The sequence below is a fragment of the Ambystoma mexicanum genome, chromosome 12 (assembly GCF_040938575.1).
Source record: "Ambystoma mexicanum isolate Mex_15411 chromosome 12, UKY_AmexF1_1, whole genome shotgun sequence".
In the NCBI taxonomy this organism is placed as follows: Eukaryota; Metazoa; Chordata; class Amphibia; order Caudata; family Ambystomatidae; genus Ambystoma; species Ambystoma mexicanum.
Genome location: NC_090936.1, coordinates 1,011,871,649 through 1,011,892,389, shown reverse-complemented (window position 1 = coordinate 1,011,892,389; position 20,741 = coordinate 1,011,871,649). Strand labels below are relative to the sequence as shown.

Below are 20,741 nucleotides of genomic sequence, written 5' to 3'. Positions count from 1 at the left end.
TCTTCCACCTCAAAGGACTTTTGATTGTTCCATTGACCTGATTCCTGGTGCAGTGATTCCTCATGGGAACATATACGCTCTGACTCAGTCCGAAAGACAGGTACTCCGGGACTACCTTGATGATTGTTTAAGGAAGGGGTACATCGCACCTTCCAGATCCTCCGCCGGATTCCCGCTGTTTTTTGTCAGGAAAAAGGAAGGGACCTTGCGGCCCTGTATCGATTATCGCCAATTGAAGGACATAACCCTAAAGGACAGGTACCCATTACCTTTGATTCGGAACATCATGGAATCCTTACATTCGGCCAATGTCTTCACCAAATTGGATCTCCGTGGGGCCTACCACCTGGTCAGAATTAAAGAGGGCGATGAGTGGAAGACGGCCTTCAAGACACCCTTTGGGCATTACGAATACAGGGTAATGCCCTTCGGGTTGTGTAATGCCCCAGCCGTCTTCCAACGGTTTATGGACAATGTCTTCGGCGACTTGATTGGCATCTCGGTCTGGGTTTACCTGGACCACATCCTGATCTTTTCGGACAATCTGAAGGAACATGTCTCGCATTTCCGAGAAGTACTTCAACGACTATCACAAAATCAATTGTACGCCAAGGCCGAAAAATGTTCTTTTCATCGGAGTAGTATGGAGTTACTGGGATACGTGATTAGCAATGCAGGAATACACATGGATTCAGACAAGGTAAAGGCTATCCGGAACTGGAAACAACTGCATGATTTGAAGTCTCTCCAGCGGTTCTTGGGGTTCGCCAATTTTTATCGGCGTTTTATCCCACACTTTTCGCGTGTCACGGCTCCATTGGCACGTTTGACCAGTGTCAAGATACCTTTCCTTTGGAATCAAGAGGCGTCAGCAGCCTTTGATCGTTTAAAGACGGCGTTCAGTACAGCTCCCGTTTTGCGCCATCCTAACGACGAGATGCCCTATGTCATCGAGGCTGATGCTTCCAACTTCGCTGTCGGCGCTGTCCTCTTACAGAAACACCCTACATCCGCCGATGAACACCCTGTGGCCTATTTCTCACGAAAACTCACTTCTAGTGAGCAGAATTACGCAGTCATAGAAAAGGAACTATTGGCCATCAAGACGGCGTTTGGGGAGTGGAGGCACCATTTGCTTGGTGGTCGTTTCCCCGTAGAAGTCCCTACAGATCATCGCAACTTACAGTTCTTGCGATCCTTGCAATGTTGCACCGCTCGCCAAGCCAGATGGGCCTTCTTCTATTCCCACTATGACTTCAGCATCACCTATATTCCTAGCTCTCAGAACCAGAAGGCTGATGCCTTATCCCGCTCTCTGGAAAAGGAAGACGAAGGTATTGGTTTGAACACTCCGATGATATCTTCCAAACATTTCCTACTGACCATAACTCCGCATCTGCAGAGAATCATGCAAGAGACCTTGATGGACCCGGAACGAGTTAACCTACTGAAAAGACTACAAGTCACTGAACGCGATGGTTTTCTGTTCTTTTTGAACCGATTATACATACCAACGAGTACTCTTCGGTTGGACATTCTACATGGGTTTCACGATTCACAGATAACTGGTCATTGCGGTATCAAGGCTACCCAAGAGTTGATTTCCAGACAATTCTGGTGGCCCGGATGGGCCAAAGAAGTTAAACAGTATGTGGAGAGTTGTCCAATCTGCGCTCAGACCAAGACGCCCATGAGTTAGCCTTTGGGGTTACTTAAGCCTACTGAAACACCACCCTACCTCTGGCATACTATCGCCACTGACTTTATTGTCGAGCTTCCACCTTCTGAGGGTTATACATGTGTTATGGTGGTTGTGGATTGTTTCACAAAGTATGCACACTTTATTCCTTTTTCTAAGATCCCGACTTCCTCCCAGATGGCTCTGGCATTTCTACACAACATCTACCGGTTACATGGTCTACCAGAGAAGATCATCTCAGATCGCGGTTCACAATTTCTTTCTTCTTTCTGGCATCAGTTGTGCAATCATCTTGGTATCCGCAGAGCCTTGAGGTCAGGCTATCACCCACACACCAATGGTCAGACTGAGAGGACTAATCAAACCCTGGAGCAGTACTTACGATGCTATGCCAATGCCACTCAGTCCAACTGGATGAGGTACCTGGATCTGGCTGAAGTGTCCTATAATAATGCAACCCAATGCCGTCACCGGTATCAGTCCCTTTTTTTGGTCAACCGTCCTACATCCCAAGTTTGTTCCCTTCTCTCCTGTGTTATCCAGCGCTGTTCCATCAGCAGATCAATTGGTCTTCAACATCCAGAAACAACACGACCTGGCCCGGAGTACCCTTGCGGAGGCATGAGAGCGGATGAAGGAGCAGGCAGATAAGGGCCGGACCGCAGAGCCTGATTTCCAGGTGGGCGATTTGGTTTGGTTATCCTCTAAGAACCTGCCAGTATGCAATTTACCCACTAAGTTGGCACCTCGGTTCTATGGGCCTTTCAAGATTTCCAAGCGCTTGTCCTCGGTGGCTTTTAGGCTAGTATTACCCCGCTCTTGGCGGGTACATCCTGTATTTCACATCTCCCTTTTGAAGCCCTATGTGGAGGATGTCTTTAGGCGCTCCGGTCCACGTCCCTCTTCCATTCAGGTATGGGGGGTTCCTGAGTTTGACGTGCAGGAAATTTGCGATTCACGGATTCATCGGGGTGTGCTCTAATTCCTGATTGATTGGAAGGGTTATCCTGCGTGTGATCGCACGTGGGCACCGCGCTGTAATGTGCATGCACCCCGGCTTGTCTGTGACTTTTTCCTTCGTTTTCCTTGGAAACCTCGGGCCTTTCTGGGAGAGGGCATAGTGTCACGCCGCCTGTCTTGGGGCTTCCTTACCTGTTGCGGCGCTCCCCGTCCTGGAGGGTGTACCCGCGCTTCCATCTTCGGGGCCCGGGGCTGTCTTGGGTTTCGGGCGCTTCCGGGTCTTCTGTGCGCATTGCTCGGCGCATGCGCGGGCGGCCGCTCTCCGCGCATGCGCTGTGCGCAGAGTGCTCGGTTCGTGGGATCCTGTGGCCCAAGCCTCGTTGTGGGCAGACCAATGCCTGGGAGACAGCACGGCTCGCGTGGCAATCCTCCCAGGTGTTGGTGGCAACATATAAGGAGCCCCGGTCCTTATTCAAACCGCGTCTCAACGCGGTTTGGTTCGGACCGTGTCTACGCTGGTTCCTTGCTCTACTTACCTGTTTCCTGAGTCCTTCTGCCTTGCCCTGTTCCAGTCTGTTTTCCCTCCTGGTTCCCTTCTAGTTGCTTCCCTGTTCCCTTCTCCTTCATTCCTGTGGTTGGGGTCCCTTGTTCTTCCTGGTTCCCATTCTGGTTTTGGGGTGGTTCCCCCCGCAGGCCTTTTCCCATTGGTCCTGGGTTCAACTGCTCCTTCTGGTTCTCCTTGCTTGCACTGTCCCGACGCCACGCTAATCAGGGGTGAGCGAACCCGTGGCATTGGGAGCCGGTTCACCTCCAATCCGGTTCCATTCGGGCTGGAGCTGGGCTGGTTTCCCGCGCCATCAGTTACATCTCCGCGGATCATCAGACAGTCTGGCATCATCTTTGAGACCCCAAACCGGACGAACAGGTACGCAGCGCCCTCGTGACGCTATCTTTAACACTCCATTACAAAGCCTTACAACAGTTGAAGATCCAACAACTCCAGAAGGGCCTGTCATACGAGCAGAGGATTCTGATGCTGGAGACAAGGCCACCCTGAGGCAGAGTCAACAGATGCATTTCTCCAGTCCTGGGGGCCGGACAGATAGTATGCGTTTCCTCAATTCACAATGATATGATATGGCATTCATATCGCGCCTATACACAAGTGTTTCAAGGCGCGACGAGGCAAGGGAGGGGGAACAGAGGGAAGACAGACAGCGATCCTACTAGGCCAGGTGTCATTCAGAATGTGCAAGTGCATGGAAAGGGGCAAGGGGGAAAGTGCGAGGGAGAGGGAAGTGCAGTACATGGGATAAAAAAATAGCATAAGTAAAGTTCGGCCAGCTGGTGGCAAGTGCAAGGGTAAGTGCAGACATCAGGTGTCAATTGCTGTTAGTAGGACTGTAGGGGTACAGAGACAGTCACGAGTGCGGGGGTTGCCAGGAGGACAGTGCAGGTGTGCGACTGGCGGTGGAGGGGACCTGCACCCAGGAACAGAGGGTGGCCAGGCAACCAGTGCAGTTTCAACTAGTGGTTCAGCAGGGGAGAGAAGGAGAAAAAGCAGAAGCAAAGAGAAAGGTTTTGAGGTGCTTTCGGAACCGGAGATGGTTCCTCGAGTTTCAGTGAGGCTGTTCCAAAGGGAGGCCCCAGACAAAGCGAGAGATCTACCACCAACTTTTTGCTTGGAGAAGTGACTGACCCTGAGGGAGTTGGAGGCGGATGAGCGAAGAGCTCGAGAAGGAAGATATTTAGGAAGAGAGATTTGAAGGTATTGAGGCCCCAGGCCCCAGAAGGCCTTGTGGACAAAGCAGAGGGTTTTGAACTTAATCCTCGCTGCCACTGGGAGCCAGTGCAGAGATTTCAGTCCTGGAGAGATACGATCCCTGGGTTTGAGGCCAAGGACAAGTCTTGCAGTCCTGTTCTGGATAAGTTGCAGAGGGCAGAGAATAGAAGCAGGCAGATTTAGAAAGTGGCTGTTGCAATAGTCCAGCCTAGAGAGTACCAGGTGGGAGCAAGAAGAGGACCAAGAGAGGCCTGCCAGAGAGTAACAGGAAAGGAGGGAGTGGGTGTGCTGATGAGGAGAATCTCAGTCTTACTGGCATTAAGTCAGAGATCATTGGCAGCACACCACTCCTGGATGGCGGACAGACAGTTAGCAGTTAGAGATGAGAGAGGGAGAAGAGGTGGCTGAGAGTAGCCTGAAAATTAGCTAAGTGTCATCAGCATAGCACTGGAAGTTGGGGCAGAGTGCGGCAATGCCGTGGGCAAGAAGTGTCAGGTATTGGTTGAACTGGAAGTTGGGGCAGAGTGCGGCAATGCCGTGGGCAAGAAGTGTCAGGTATTGGTTGAACAGCCAGGGAGAGAGGTTGGACCCCTGGGGAATACCACAGGTAGAGAGAGATAGAGGAGAGGAAGGACCCAAGTTGAACCTGTGAGGGTTGATTAGAGAGGAAAGAAGTCAGCCATGCCAGGGCCTGACCAGTGATCCCCAGGTTATCACAGAGACCATTGAGCAGGATGGCATGGTTGACCATATCAAAGGCAGAAGAGAGATCAAGTAAGATGAGGACACAGGATGAGGATTCAGAGGACTAACGCAGGTGAAGAGACAAAGGATCTCTCTAGTGTTAGTAACGCCAGACTGGAAGGGACAAGCCTGGTTTTCTTGTCTGTTGGAGATGGCTTGCGACAAGGTCATAGCTCTGCCAAGACGAGAGACATTTGTGCGGGATCTCACAGGGAACCAACATCCCTTGGTACAGTTGGCCAACCTGAACTTAATAGCGGGAGTGATTTCCGGGTATCCTGGGTTATTCCAGGTCTTTTGGGAGAAGCTGAAGCAACAAAGAGGAGTCATGGGCTCTTGGAACCAGGAAGGCTTAAAGATCTGCATTGGCACAGTGGCATAGCTGATGTCTGGAGAGGAACGTGCATTCTACTGGTACAGATGTGGTGCAGGTAGTACATTTCCAGAAAGGCCCTTTCAGCCAAAGCGACAACGCTATTATGTCTTGTATCTTGCAAAAGAGTATCGGACGTGAGAGCATTAGAGATTACTAGAATGGTGGTGTCCCAACAGGGATTGCGTTCACTGTTTCGAGAAGAACAAAGACAGGTTTAAGAACAGTGTCCTGTGCTTCATTCCCAGTTCAGCCTAAGCTTTGTCTGGCAGTTACGAGGCCATGACAGAACGAATTAGACCCGAGAATCTCAGCTGCTCATAGCGTTACATAAGCCTTATAGGGCCGTAACTCTGGCTACCCTGGCGAGATGGCTAAGATTGGTTATAAGGCAAGCAGAAATTGATGTTGAAGTATATGCTGCACAATCAGTGAGGGAGCAATGGCCTCTAAAGCATACAAGTAAGGGCTCAGCTGGAAGATATACTGAAGGCAGCCGACTTGTCGAATTAGCCAATTTAAGAATTTTTATTTCAGACCAATTGAGCAGATTGCTGTTGGTGGTAGGTAAGCTTTGAACAAGCATAATCCGAGCCTCAGGTCTTCACATAGAATTCAGATTTTCAAAACTAACATTATAGAAAGTCATAATTCTATTAAAGACACAGAGGCGAAGTATTATCCCACACTAGCAATCGTCAAAGTACTCATAAATGTATGTACTGGCTGTTTATTATGTGAAAGACTGTAATGTAATAATTTTGGCATGATTGCCCTCCCAGTGTAGATAATTTCTTAAGACATTGTTTGTGTTGTAGGTGCGGATACAGAGACTAAGGCGGCAGGCTCATGAGCAGTGAGTGGAAAGCAATCTATGATTGGAGTCAACCAGTTGGGGCACAAAAAGGAAAGAAAGAGGAGGAAGTGACAGGGGATAGAGTTTAAGGACATGAAGGCACAAAGGATTTGTTAATGGGATCACTTGTCAGTGCAGACCAATCATTTAAAGACTACCTAACATTTCTTGGAATTTGTAGTTTTTGGTTTTGTTATCTTGGTATGCTTTTACTATGCTGCTCAGAAGTAAAGTTTGGAGTAAATCTAATCCTTTGCCTCTTTGGCTTTAATAGAATTATTACTTTCTATAACCTCCTTGTCTTTAATAGAATTATGACTAACTATAACAATAGTGTTGAAAATATGAATTCCAAAGTGCACCCTATACATATATTTTTGGTTCGGACTACGTTACACGTTTTCTTACAGGAGACGACGCCCCGTTTTTAACTCCAATGATATCGTTAATTAAATGTGAATAATAGCAATCTCAAAGATTTCTGGGATTATAAAAGTGATTCTCGTTATCCCCGACCAGTAATGGTCTAATTTCAAGGTGGCCGCCGCTTTTCTTTAGCACCACCGGCCGGCTTTTTCTAGCCGAGTTCTAAGATCCGGCCCCTGCGAAACTTCCGGTCGGTGGGGCTGGGAGCGGAAGTGACGCAGCCCTTGCTCTGCTGCATGGGAGAGAAGCTTGAGACTGAGAAACCCCGCCGGCGGCTGGAGAGTGATACAGAGATTGACTGCTACCAGGGTGTCAGAGGCACGTGCCGGAGAAGGCGGCAGTGTCAGTGTGTAACGGACAGCACAGCGGGGGATGGGAACAGGAGACGTGCGCCTTAGGAAGACACCAGTGTAAAGAGCCACCCAGCCCGCACTACTCCCGAGTGTCCGCCGCCATGGATGCCAAGCCCAACCTGGAGCTTGTCTACCAGGCCGTACAGGCGCTCTACCACGACCCCGAGCCCAGCGGCAAGGAACGAGCTTCTTTTTGGTTGGGAGAGCTGCAGAAATCGGTGAGAGTTAAAGAAGGTCTGGTGGTGGATTGACAAGTGGGGCAGGGAGAATGTTTGGAGGCGTTAAAGGTCAGGGCGGCGCTGCAACTAGGAGCACTCTAAAATGGTCAGCGGGGCTGCAGACATGAGCTCGAGTCGGGGAGGCCGGGGAGTTACTGTTATGTCACTTACGACCTGAGTCAAGTGGACCGAGGCGACCTCGTCTTGCGGGACGGCGCCAGTATGGTAGAATACACGAGCCGTGATGAGTTTGAGGCGAAGGGCTGTATGGTGTCTTGGGACGGGCTTGACAGGAGAAATGGTCTAGGGCTAGGCGAAACTCGGCAGGCAAAGCACGGGCCTTAAGAGGAAGCCCGGGGTATTTCAGCCAATCGCAGCGCTTTATTGAAAACTTGTAACTCGAATCGGCCAATGGGCTGCTGTCAGAGTGGAAAGGGGAGGATACTTGTGTCACAGATTGAAGTGCGTTTTGTTTCTGAAAGTTTCGGTTTCCACGCGCACTTGTATTAGATACGTAAACAATCCAAAAACCAGATCTCGTTAAATTTGTATTTTGTTATAATTGACAAATTTGGTTTATTACTTATGGTCTGTGCATCCCTGTCTTCACATATTCCGTGTCACCTATTCTGAAAGACCAATGTACTGTGTTTTACGGGACGACTTTGCGTGAATTACAGACAGGCAAGTGACAACCCTCTTGACATGTGGAAAACGAATGCTTCAAGCATCTCGCAGTTTCATTCTTTAACAGTCCTGTTGGGTCCGACACCTGTACCGACGGAAATTCCGTTTAAAAGTGAAAACTACACCCTCGTGTTATAGTAATAACTTAAGAAATGTGTTTGCTTATTTTTCCATTGAACTAATGTACCCATCTCCGTGTTTCCAATTATTCGTGCGAGATCGCGATTGGTCATTTTCAGTAGCCAAGTATTTGCTTCCTTAGCCTAGAAAAGTTAACTTCCGATATAATGGCGTGATGTGGGGGTGTCACCTGTGGAGGTATGTGAGAAGGGTGAGTGATTCGTCGATGTCGACGCTGGTTTTTGCATAGTTGCTCTTCTTTAAACCGTGTGCTATTCGGAAAAAGGAATCGAGCTCCTCGTATTGGAGTTGTTTCCTGAATTACTCAGCCGTTGTGACGACCATCCTTTACAGTTCTTTCCCACACCTCCCTCTTAGCAGAGTTAATTTTCGTTCATTTAAAATGTTAACTATTCCCTGTTAATCTAAATGGTGTTAATAATACTATGTGTATATCGCCTGTCTTCCCCCGCCCGTAGTCATGTAATGTCACTGTAGCCCATATGGAACTTGGCTTCTTTGCTTCCTAAAATAGGTTTGTAGGCGGCACAGCTGGCTAATCATGATAATGAATGGGAGAATTAGCATTTTGAAGCTGCGGGTTGCAGTCATAATAGCGATTCTTCTCTACCGGGACAGGAAAGCAGCAGTAGTTTTTGGTGGCACTAGTGTAGAGGCAGACCTGCAGACTTTCCCACATGTGGAACTACCCATGGGACACTGAACTATTTCCCACTTTGAGGCGCAAAGTATGGTGTCGCTGAGCATAACCATTTTATGTTTTATTGTTCCCACCTAGTAATATTTTTCCGGAATAATTTGCCATTAAAAATCCTCACTGCTGCTCGATGATGGATCACGAACTTAAAAACACGTTGACGATATTCCAACTTTGGACCTAGATCTGGTTTCTAAGCCCATTTTGTGATTTTGAACAAATCACTTTCTCGGTGCTTCGTTTGAAAATCTTATGTGTAAACTAACACCAAGGTAACACTCCCCATTAAACCAAGTAGGGAATTAATGCAGTCCTAGTGCCTTAACTGCAGTCTTTAGAACACAGTGGCGTGGATCATAATTCCAGCTTCCCCATTTTGAAACATGTGTACGACTTGGGGAGTTATTAGAATCCAATTTGGAGCCATGTTCCAGCCCCCGCTTTTTATATTCCTGATTTTTCATTGATAGTTTTTTAATAAACAAGAACACCAGTGTACATCCAAGTACTACACTCTGGGTGGGTAAGCATTTCAAGCTGCAAGCTACTAGCCAATACTTAGTTGCTTGCCCCCTCAGTTCTACACGTAGACATAGCAAGCCATTGTTTTACTTGCCAAGAGCCCATTAGTTAGTGGCCAGTGCCATTTTTACCCCTGCTATAACAAGACTTTGACATCTGTGCGATGACATCTGTGCAATGTTATCGATACAGATGGGGATCAAATAGTTGAAATAATGAGGGAAAGTAGCGTGTTGTCACAACTGGCTCCAAAGGCCTTACTGACAACGATGTCAAAACCTTCTGAAGGGCAAAATCCGTGGACTGCTTTCTTGAAGGAATGTTGGTGCGACATATCCAATCGCATAGGAACCAATCCATATTTATTCCCGGATTCATCGATCTGGCTCAATCCTGCATTGAAGTCGCAAAGGAAAGTGCTTTTCTGGCCAGCGTGGTTTCTGGCGGGCATAAAGTACATCAATGATCTAGTAGAAGGTGATGAATGGATCACATTTGAACAGTGGCGCCTCACTTTGAATATGAGTGACTGCACTTATGCGATGTGCAGAAAGTTGAGGAACATCGCAGCGAGTATGGACCCGTCACGGTTGGTAACCCAGAGTACAGCCTGGTCAGCTTTGGAAACATGCAAACGTGCATTTCATCCAGCAGCCGCTATTTATGGAATCCTGAAAGCATGCCGTAAGGGAGATCCAGAGTTGGTGAATGTTTGGGCGGGAGAACTGCAGATTGAAGTCTTTGATCAGGGTTGCTGGCTGTGGTAATGTGCGACTGAGCATATACCGGGGCTTAAGAGCATTGCAAACCAAACTCCTTTTTTAGGTCTTACTGGACGCCAGTACGCATGTTTAAGAGACACCTGCTAGAAAGCGACTTATGTTGGAAGTGCAAGCAATGGGCACTCTCAGCCATCTGATCTGATTCTGTCAAAAAACTAAAACATTATGGGAGGGGGTTTGTGAAAGACTAGGTTTAGTCTTATGGTATACAGTTGCAATGACTGCAACTCTTGTTGTTTGGGGATGTATCTCTGTTAAAGGATATTCAATTCAGTAAAAAAATATGGCTCCTCCGAGCGTGTATGATCGCAAAAAAAAGATGATTTTAAGGTCCTGGATATAGTCTGCCCCTTTCTGCATCTACGATTGGGTGGAGGAGTGAGTTGCTCACGGTCTCCACCTATGAAAGAGCCAAACCAGGGATACTGATAAAGTTTTTGGACACATGGGGGAGCTTACTTGATGCATATGGTTAACGTGTTTGAATTGAAAGCATATACTGTTTGATTCTTTTGTGATCCAATGTTTGCAAGGTTTACTGATTTGTTCTTTGTGTCTGTAAAAGCCATAGATATTCTAACCATTACAATAGTCTTGTTGCGGGATGTCTTGTTGGTTCATGAATTGTACAGTTAATATGACATTTTTTTTCTTTATGAGGCTCTTTATTTTTTCTTCTCCTTTTCATGTGTCCTTTTTTCTCTGTTTCCATATTAGTACATTTTGGCTTGTTCACTTTTGGTTATTGAATTTGTGAGTTCATCTGTAATCCTTTATTGAATATTTATTTGTTCCCCTGTTGTCATGCTTTATTTGTTAATGATATAAAAATGAACTTGAGAATAAAAAAAAACTTTCAGAGTTATGGTTTAGTGGTATTTATAAGGCTGGGTTTAGTCCTGTGACTCGTGTAGTTATCACTACTTTTGTTGAAAGCACTTGGAATCGGACTTGTTAAGTTAGTTTACTTTTATTTTGTTGGTGTCTTGGGGAGGCGCATCTGCCTGTATCAAACTGTATATTGACATGCTACAGTCTCATGATTGCAATCTTACTAAAAAAAATGCACTGTACCATCATCCTATTTGAGGGTCATTTATGTCCCTTCCTGTGATGTCAGTGAGCAGGTTAAGCTTTGTTCAGTGTCACTGGCACTGGTACAAATGCACCTGATTGTAATTCAGGTTTCAGTGCTCGTCTGAAATTGTGTGATCTTGGGCAAATATGTTGTGTTCAAATGTATTATTGTATAAATGTGGGAATGCATGGTAATAAAGTAACACATGACACAGAACAACTGTGAAGGAGAGGAAAACGATTTGGTCACGTTACTGAATTTTTAACCAGACTATCTTAATCTCGGTTTCCCCATGTACGCTTAATTGATTTGATCTTGTGCACATTTTATTTCCCTTTTCTTAGGTTCACATATCTGTCAATGTATTGTCTTTTCTCCTATATAAAATCAGTGTCTTCCATGCCCCACTAATGGGCATCTGTTAGCTAGCCATTTTTGCAAGTTATTAGGTGGAGACTTCCAACATTTCGTATGTCACTGTGGTATCCTGGTATGACTGTGATGAATGGCTGGTATCCTGGTATGACTGTATTGAATGGCTTAGTGTGTGCAAGGGCCTCCTAGAATGTTTAAGTGGAGCTTGGAGTGTGGGGGGCCTGAGGATTCTAGAGAGTGACGGTTGGAACTGGGAGATGGACTAGGAACCAGGGCAGAGGCTTATCACCTACTCTCCTACCTCTTATGACTATGCTATGTAACTAAGAAGAATAAAGCCTGTTTCCTTTTACACTAACCTGAGTCAGCCTGGTTCCTGCTTCCTGTCATCACTGGCTCAGGGATACATCAGTCACTTTGTCACTTTCTATGAGCAACGATCGCCCAACGCAGAGTGAGCCTATTCCTTGTGCTAGCTAGGTTGTCAGTCATTTGTGACGTCTAGCTTTATTTTTCTTCAATATTTTTATTTTTATTTTTTTTTTCGGATCGAATCCTGTAATGGTTGTTTTGACAACCATGACCTATTTTTCTCCAAACTGGTTCCCTGGTTGAGTAATATTTGTGCACACCTGTGTCTTAACAGAAGGCAGGATCTTGGTTTGGAATTCATATTATGGCAGTTGTCAGTGTTTTGTTGGTCGGGAGTGCTGGGTGCAGGGGAAGTTTGTGGATTCTTTTTTGTGCGGTTGATACTTGTAAACGCACCCTTTGAATAGTGCCCTGATGTTTTAGTCACATGGAGTTATGTGAGGGTAAATGAGAATGCGTAAGAGAGTGATTAAGCCGGCTTCCCATGTCCAAGTGACCATCCCAGAACATGTTATCATGCCATGCTCTTTCTGGAGAGGAGCGCCTGCTTCCTTTTTTGAAATATTTGCAAGGAACTTGGGGTTATTCACCCTCCCTGCTCAGAGGCACAGCTTCACCTCACTGATGAGGCCCAACAAGGCTGAAACACATGTATGGGGTTGCTGTTGATACTCTTGTTCAGAGAGGATTTGCCATAGCATTTCGGTGCTGGACTGCCCATGTAGGAGGGACAGACTGATATGCAAATGGATATTTCCCATCTGTGAAAGGTACAGTGAGCAAAACCGTGTGCTTCAAACTCTCATCTCAGAACAGGTTGTGCCGTGTTCTTTCTGGAGAGGAGCGCTTGCTACCTTTTTTGAGATCACACTAGGTAGAACTGAACAGTTAACTACAACCTGCTCCCCATCTCCCCCGGCATAAAGTACAGTTATTTTACTGCAATTACTTTCAGCGCTACAGTAAAAAAGCTTTCTAGGATGTAGGGAGTTGCAGTTAAGATGTATTTAAGCATCCTGGTTCGTTTGAGGTTGGTGCATTCAGGGTTTACATTGTTCATTGGGTTGAGTCCCAAATAATTAGCTACTTTTTTTGGCTGCGAGTTTGGGTATACTCTGCCTTTTTTTTTTTTTTTAAGAGCATGATGGTTTAGCCGTCTAAGGAGAGGGGCTGAGTTTGGAAACATTTTGAGTACAATGTAAAGGTACCCAAATTGTACCCATCAAATGGGTTTGTGTAAGTGTAGTCCTTCAGGAGTGTTGAGATAAATTGGGCCACCTCAACTGTGTTTTGTTACTCTATATATTGCTGCCGTAGTAAATAACCTGGGTATAGTTTTTATGTTTGTTTTTATATAGCGCTTTACACCAAGGTGCTTTGCATTACAACATCAAGGATGCAATAAAAACGGTAGAAGCAATTATGAATCAAACCAGTAAAACGATAAGTAGAACAATTTGCCAGTGAAGATAAACGACCGAGGAGGGGGGGTGGAGAAGGGGAAGGAAGTGGGAAACAGGAAGAGGAATAGGCTGAGGAGGAGAGCGGACTTAAGAGGAACAGAGCAGGAAGAGAAAGGTAAGAAGGATATGGGAGGAGAGAGGAAGGTGGAAGGAGAGGATAGGAGTGACAGGGTGGGGAGTGGAGAAGAAGAGATTTCAAGGAGACGCAAAAGGAGCAATAGGTGAGCAATAGGTGGGGATGGACCGGATAGAGAGGTGGGGAGTTCCAGTGAAGGGGGGCAAGGAGCTGAAAGGAACAAAAATGAGAGGAGGCGCATGGGGACTGGGGGACAGAGAAGGAACAGACCAGCAGATCGGAGGGAGTGTAGAATGAAATGAGAGGGGAGAGTTATGGGGGGGGGGCAATATCGTGAAGAGATTTAAAGACCAGACAGGGAAAGTGGAATTTAAGTTGGGAAGGAAAGCCAGCCAAGGTGAGAAAGAAAGGAGGAGAGAGAAGACGGAGGATATGAAAGGCAGAGTGGTAGAGGGATTTGAGGGGTGCAAGGTGGGAAGCAGGGCCTCCAAAGAGAACAGTAGAAAAGACAAGAGAAGATGGAGGAGATTAGTGGCATGGAAGGTGAGAGAGGAGCAAACTTTACGAATATTTAAAAGGTGGTGGCGACATGCGCAAGAAATATGGTGGGTGAAGGAGAGGGAGGAGTCAAAGTAAATGCCTAGATTACGAGCGTGGGCAGAGAGGAAGATTAGAGGGGGGGTGAAGAATAAAAGGAAGGGGGGGTAAGAGTGTTGGAGGGGGAAGAATAAGACTTCAGTCTTGTCTGTATTGAGAGAGAGAGAAAGTGGGATGACGTCCAGTTTTTAGTGGCAGTAAGACGAGAAGGGAGATTAAGATGGAGGTCAGGAGTGAAGGAAGAAAATGAGAGGAAAAGCTGGGTGTCATCGGCGTAGAAGTGGAGAGAAATATCGAAGGAAGAGATGATGGGGGCAAGAAGGAGGTGTAAAGAGAGAATAGAAAAGGGCCAAGGACAGAGCCTTGGGATACACCGTAGTTCAAGGGAAGAGTAGAGGAGGTACCACCGCCCCAGGAGACAGTAAAAGAGCGGAAGGAAAGGTAGGAGGAGAGTCAGTTGAGGACAGTCTTTGAAACCAAAAGAGGAAAGAGTGTTGAAGTTTTTCATTTCCATTTGAAAGTTAGGAAAGCTACAAGTCGCAGAATCCAAACGGGAAAATAAACAGGACTAGATGGCCTTCTGTCATGATCCCTGTTCTTAGCCCCCTTAGGCAAAACACTGGAGCCAGGCCACGATCCCCCACATGGACATTAAGGGCCTCCCCATCTCATCTGAGACCCACTTGGAGTCAGACCTAGTGCCTGTGGCGCCAGGCTCATACATGATGCAGAAGACAGACTTGGAAATGTACTTTGGGCAATATGGATGCCCCCACATAACTCAGTTCCATGAACTGAGTTATGCGGTCTATCTTTTTGGGTGTGGTTCTACCTAGGGATACCTGGAGGCTATATAAACCACGCCCGGGCAGAGAAACGCGCTTTGCGTTACTCTGCGCATGCAGCGCGACACTCGCCGTGTTCGGCTCGGTCTCCTGAAGGCCTTCATCTTTCCTCCGCATCCCGCATAACTAAAAGAACATTAACATCACACTTACGAGGAGAATCCTGCTTCCATCCATTGTTCCTCCGGTCCTGTGGACAGTGTTTCGGCGGTGTCATCTTCATTCCGGAACGCCGCATCCTGGGAAGAAAAAGAACGGGAAAAGGCACATTAGTAAGCTTTCTGGTATCCTGATTGCCTAAAACAGCAAGAAGAGTAAAACGCTTAACTGGACTCGAGCCGCTCCTGGTAACTTCAGCTCCAGAGCACGCCATCGACCAACAAAGGGAAAAAGACAACACAGGTTAGCACATAAAGGACAAGAAGGCGCCGCACGTTGCGCTTTACTCACCGCACCTTATTCTCTCAGCCGGCAGCCATACCGGGCCATTGCAGCGGCCTGCAAGAGACAAAGCGAGACACAAGTCAACATAACAAAAGGCGTACAGAGCCACGCATCGCTCTTTCACTCACCGTTTAGCGCTCGGCTTCCCTAAGCAGCAGGACACCATCTCCGACCCCTTCCAACACCTAAGGGAGAAAGAGGAGACGTCATTAGGGGGCAAGAGACAAGAAAAGGACAGTTCACCAAGAATCAACAAACCCAGGCTCATTGGGCCTGCACCAGTGGAGCAACTAGGTCGGGTAGCGCCCACATCAACCGACGCACCCCTGCACCGTAGAGCAGGACGGAGAGTACACGACACAAGTTGAGGAGAGGACATGAGGGAAGGTTTGGTCCTCAAGGGAAGTGGGGGTCAAGCAACCAGAGACTATAAAGTTGATCTGGAAATCCTGTATTTCAGACCCTGTCCCCAGTCGAACAGCTTCCAGGGAAGGGTTTGAGATTGTGAATGGTCCAAGCAGGCTGAGTGGCGTCCCCGTGGATATCAGGTGAGCGTTACACCTTCCCACGCATGGCCACAGGAAACCTGAGACCATTGGTGAACATGGTTCAAAAACAGCTCATTACGTATAATTTGAGGGCTGTTTGTCAACTGGGTTTGGTTGTGGATTGTTTCTATTTTTAGCTGCCTAAAAGATTTTTGTATTTTCTTGTAATTCATCCAATCACATTTAACCACCATCTAATGTTCAATAATTGAGAGGCTGCTAGCTTTCTTTTGTTTTTTTTTTGAGCCCATGGTCGGAAGTAGTAGTATCCGTTTATTTTGATTGGCTGGGGGCTTTGCTCTAACCAGGCTGTAACGAGAGCGAGCATGCCTTGCAAATTCTTAAAAATCCCACTAGAATGTCGGGGCGAGTTTCTTAGTTTGCATACTCGACCTAAGAGAAACTAATGTGCCCTGTGGCGATGGGCGATGCACAGTGCTCCAGATAAAATTTTGAGGTGGGAGTATTTTGCTCCCGATTTTTCTTTGAGAGTAAATGGGGTTTTAAGAGTAAAAATGACTTCTCCTTTGCAAGAGAGTAATATGTATGTGACATCCAGCCAACTTGTGTAAAAACTGTATGGAAATCATTACTATGTGGCAGCTTTCTGCACTGTGACAGAATACACCTTTCATTATGTCTGTAAGGTCTGGCCATTTGATTTCTCCTGTATATATTTAAATGTTGAAAACACAAACTAGCCAATTGCATATTGAAGCAAATGTGGATTGTATTGTGTTTTTTTTGAGGTTTGATAGCAGAATTGTCTTTTGATGTTTAGCGAGAGACCTCATTTCCTGGAGTTACTACCTAATGATATGCCAATGTTATGATACAACAGTGCAGGGAGGCAAGGACTCGGTGCTAAATTCTATATCTAATCTCATGGTCAAATGGTTATTTATATAGCGCTTTTGGCAAAGCGTTGTACATATAGCATATATCACGATAATCACCAAACTGAAGTCTGTACTCTTTTATCGACCTCGAAAAGCTGAAAGGATGAGTTGGCCTTACCAGGATTCAAACCTGCAACCTACAGATCGCAGCAATGAGGATTCAACCGGCTTAGCTATCTTATTGGCTAATATCCTTCAGGGGTTGGTTAACAGAGTATCGACTGAGGTATAATAATCAGTGCCTAGATGTTGGATGAACCATGTATGAAATGCTACATAAAGTTAAATACCTATATGGTTTATCATAGGGACAAGTTTTGCTGAGTTTCTACTTCAATTACAAATGTAACTTTCATTTGTTTTTTTAACGGTGCCTGCACTTCCTGGAGAGTGAGGTTTTGGGTGTTTTAATTGACGTCTTGAAGATTTGAGATGCTAGAACACCAGTGATTGGTGTAATGGCAATCACTCACCCTTCAGCAAAGACTCTGCTGCCACTGACCATTTATAGTAACGTACCCCATTGACTGCTAGGTCGAATGGATGTAAACTAGACCGTGTATAGTCCTCATTTTCCACAGTTTTTATAATTGGAGTGTAAATGAAATAAGTGTAAAAATTATTTGCCTCCGCGTGATTATGCACACAGCACAGGAACGATGAAAAATACAATTGTGAAATGGTGGTTTGCGTTCACTGGAAAAAACATAATTTGTTACATAATGTTAATTCGCGATTGCAACTTATTTTTCCATTTTATTAATTATACAATCGCTAGGAAAATATGCACATTGCTTGTTTGCTCCATGAACATTTTTTTTTCTTTTTTAAAGGCTTCAGAGAAATACATTCTGTTTCAGAGGCTATCAATGGCTTGCGATTGCATCCATGTAGATAACAATCAAAAGAAGTGTTCTGGTTTGTGTCGAGTAACCTGACCTTCGCACTGCCCTCTGTTCTAAACGTGTGTAAATGTACACAGGAAAATAATAAAGCTGTCGTATTTACAAGATTTTCATGCATAAAAAGGCCTGGTACACACCTTATCTGGATGGAGGCCTGGCAACACAATATTTATAAGTACTGTCTATAAAATGGTGCATGCCACCATAAGCATACTTTGTATTTGGTGCCAGCCATGCACAGTGAAACTTTAATTTGCCATTTACTTCAAACAATGTTCTGTGGTGTCCTGTCCCGAGATGGGGTCTCTGCCTCCAAATGGAGGCAACCTGTGTACTGTGTAGAGGCGAAGCTTGAACAGACAGTTGCCCTGTATTTATTGACGATGCAGGGTGGTTTGCCTACACACGCATACATAAGGAAATTGGCAGCTGTTGAGGCAATCCTAAAAGTCCGGTGCCATACAGTAGCAGAAGGGTTTGTGAGGAAACTGGCCAATGGTGGTGGGTTATGCATGATGCAATAACAAGTCGCAGGGCTCATTGAGAAGTGGACATTCTACATGCAAAGTGGTATGCACTGTAGAATTAGGGTGGGGAAAGATGTTGGGGTAATTGATGATGCTCCTTCTTGATGAGGTGGTGCTTTAGTGCAGATTTTAATGAGTGAATAATAGTTTTTAAAATGGACAAAGGGATTTCCAGTGTACTAGACCAAGGGGGGCGGAAAGGAGCAGAAGCATGAAGTGGCTGATGGCGGTTTGCAGGCAGAGATGAGAATACTGGAGGTGTGTAGATTAACGAGAGATGGTGCTTGTTAGGAAATGACAGCAAGCACATGCAGGCATTTGAACACTAGCAACAGAAATGGAGGTACCATTCTTTTTTTCTTGGAGGCAATGTTTTAAGCAGGAGATGGTGGGGGATGATATAGGGTATGGATGGTGGTTTAGAACTTCCTTGAGTAGGAGGAGACCTGGATGCGAGCATGTAAAGTAGTCCAGGCTGAGTATCGGATAGTTATTGGGGTTTTGATTGTGTTGCGAGGATTTACATAATCAGCATTTTATCCCGGCTGCAGTAGAAGTAATCAAGAGGTGCAGGCTAAGTTTGCTATTGGTAGGGAGAGGAGATTGTACGTCAGGTGGAAAAGAGCTGGAAATAGCAATGGAAGATGTGGCATTGGATACAGGAAGGTAAAACCTCCCTCTTGCAGGAGTGAGCGTAAGATGACGTGGGAGTGCTTTGTCAGGGACCAGATTCAAAAGTGCGTACCAAGATGATTTGTGTCCTCTTCAAAGGGGTGGTAGGCGATTTGTCCCAGAGCGGATGTGTTGATCATTAGACCAACAACTTCTTTTTTCGAGAATGGCACCAGTGCAAAAAGGAGGTGGTCAGTATGTCTGGTAGCTGCATCAAGGGGAGTGGTCCAACTCTGTGAAGTGTCAGTCAACAGTGATGGAGGTTTTATTACAGCTAGACCTGGCATTTTAGAGCCTAGTGTATGATTTAAAAAAAAAAGTGTGTAGTACAAACTAAACTGCTTCTAAAGTCTATGACTAAGAACAGACTTGTAAAGGCGCGGTCTCCCAAGTAATCCACGGAAAAATCCAAAAGTAGTCGAGTGTACAAGCAGAAGGAAAGGAACGTTTTACTTACAGCTGGGAGAACAAAAGACAGCTCTGGAACAGAACTAAAAAGCATTTCTCAAATTGCCACTTTCACATTTTTTAAAGCAGAACGAACAATTTCTACAATTGCAACATAGTATAATTCAAACATGTTTATTGGCTACTCGTCAGCCACCTAAGTAACACTATAGGAAAAAAAGGTCTAATTGGAGGTTCCCATAGAGCTCCTGCCCCTTTGATGATCACCTACTCTGCTGCACAACACAAATTAGGATTTTGATTGGCTGGCATCCTTCATATTCTCAATGCTAATTGGACCATTATTTTGGAGACAGCTCAGGCAGTAGCATTCCACCGAACCCAATCAATGATGTGTTGAAATCGGCCAGTGCAAAACCACGTTGCAGCCCATGGAACACACCACCGCTATCTCCTGATTGGGTTCCTCTTCATCTTGCTTGGTCTGTACCTCTCGTTTTTGATCCATGTGGCAAATTTTGTGCTCCGCCTTTTAGGTATCTTTTCACGATTAACAGCTACATGAAAAAACATGTGCACAGCCCTGCTGCTATAAATGAATTCCTTCTGTTCATTCTAACCCACACTTTTTTTTGAAACCTTTGTATTCCTTATCAAAATGCCCTGCTGGTCAATGGGGCTGCTGGTGCTCCCCTCATGATGCTATATTTTGGCATTGCAGGGGTCGAAAATAGGATTTGATGACCAGGAGCAAAATGCAGCTCCTTGGTATCTGGCATCGCCAATTAAGCAGGCGCTAGTTCATAGTGTACAGCAATTGTAACTTTTGTGGAAGATGCTAAATAACCTTTTGTCCATTTATATATTATCCAAACTGCTTTAAATGTCTTAAGTGTGTCCTTGAGCTCCTCTGCCCAACAGTGAAAATTAAATTAAGCGGATACTGCAGCCTTTAGCAAATTTCTTTTACTCTGCATTTTTAAACACTAGCAAGCCCCAATATGACCACCCTCTTGCTCCATGCAGCCACTAACAAGGCTACTTAATGTAGTCTAACTTATATAATAAAACCCACCTACATCCCCTCCTTTTACCTACTAATATAGGTGTATTGATCCAAGTTAATGCTACCACTACCCCTCTGCAGGCATTTCCTGCATCCCCCTTCCTGCCACTCTGCCAGTTCCCTAATGTATGGCACTGCTATGTGTATTCTAATTACCTCGTGACGTCATCTAGCCACGTGACCACCGCATCACTAAAATACTTTTCGTAGCTTTTACTTGCGGCC

At 45.8% G+C, this 20,741-nt stretch overlaps 1 protein-coding gene across 3 annotated transcripts in view; it reads left to right on the top strand.

The window, feature by feature from the left end:
• Window positions 1-6,994: 6,994 nt before the first annotated feature.
• TNPO3 (transportin 3) overlaps window positions 6,995-20,741 on the top strand; it is a 1,153,743-nt gene continuing 1,139,996 nt past the window's right edge. For 2 of the 3 annotated variants that reach the window (XM_069629553.1, XM_069629552.1), the window contains exon 1: window positions 7,163-7,412. In XM_069629553.1, coding sequence (XP_069485654.1) covers window positions 7,296-7,412 — 117 coding nt within the window. In that variant the 5' untranslated portion in view covers window positions 7,163-7,295. Of the gene's footprint in view, window positions 7,413-20,741 lie in introns of all 3 variants that reach the window. The other variant, XM_069629554.1, reaches the window with a different exon arrangement.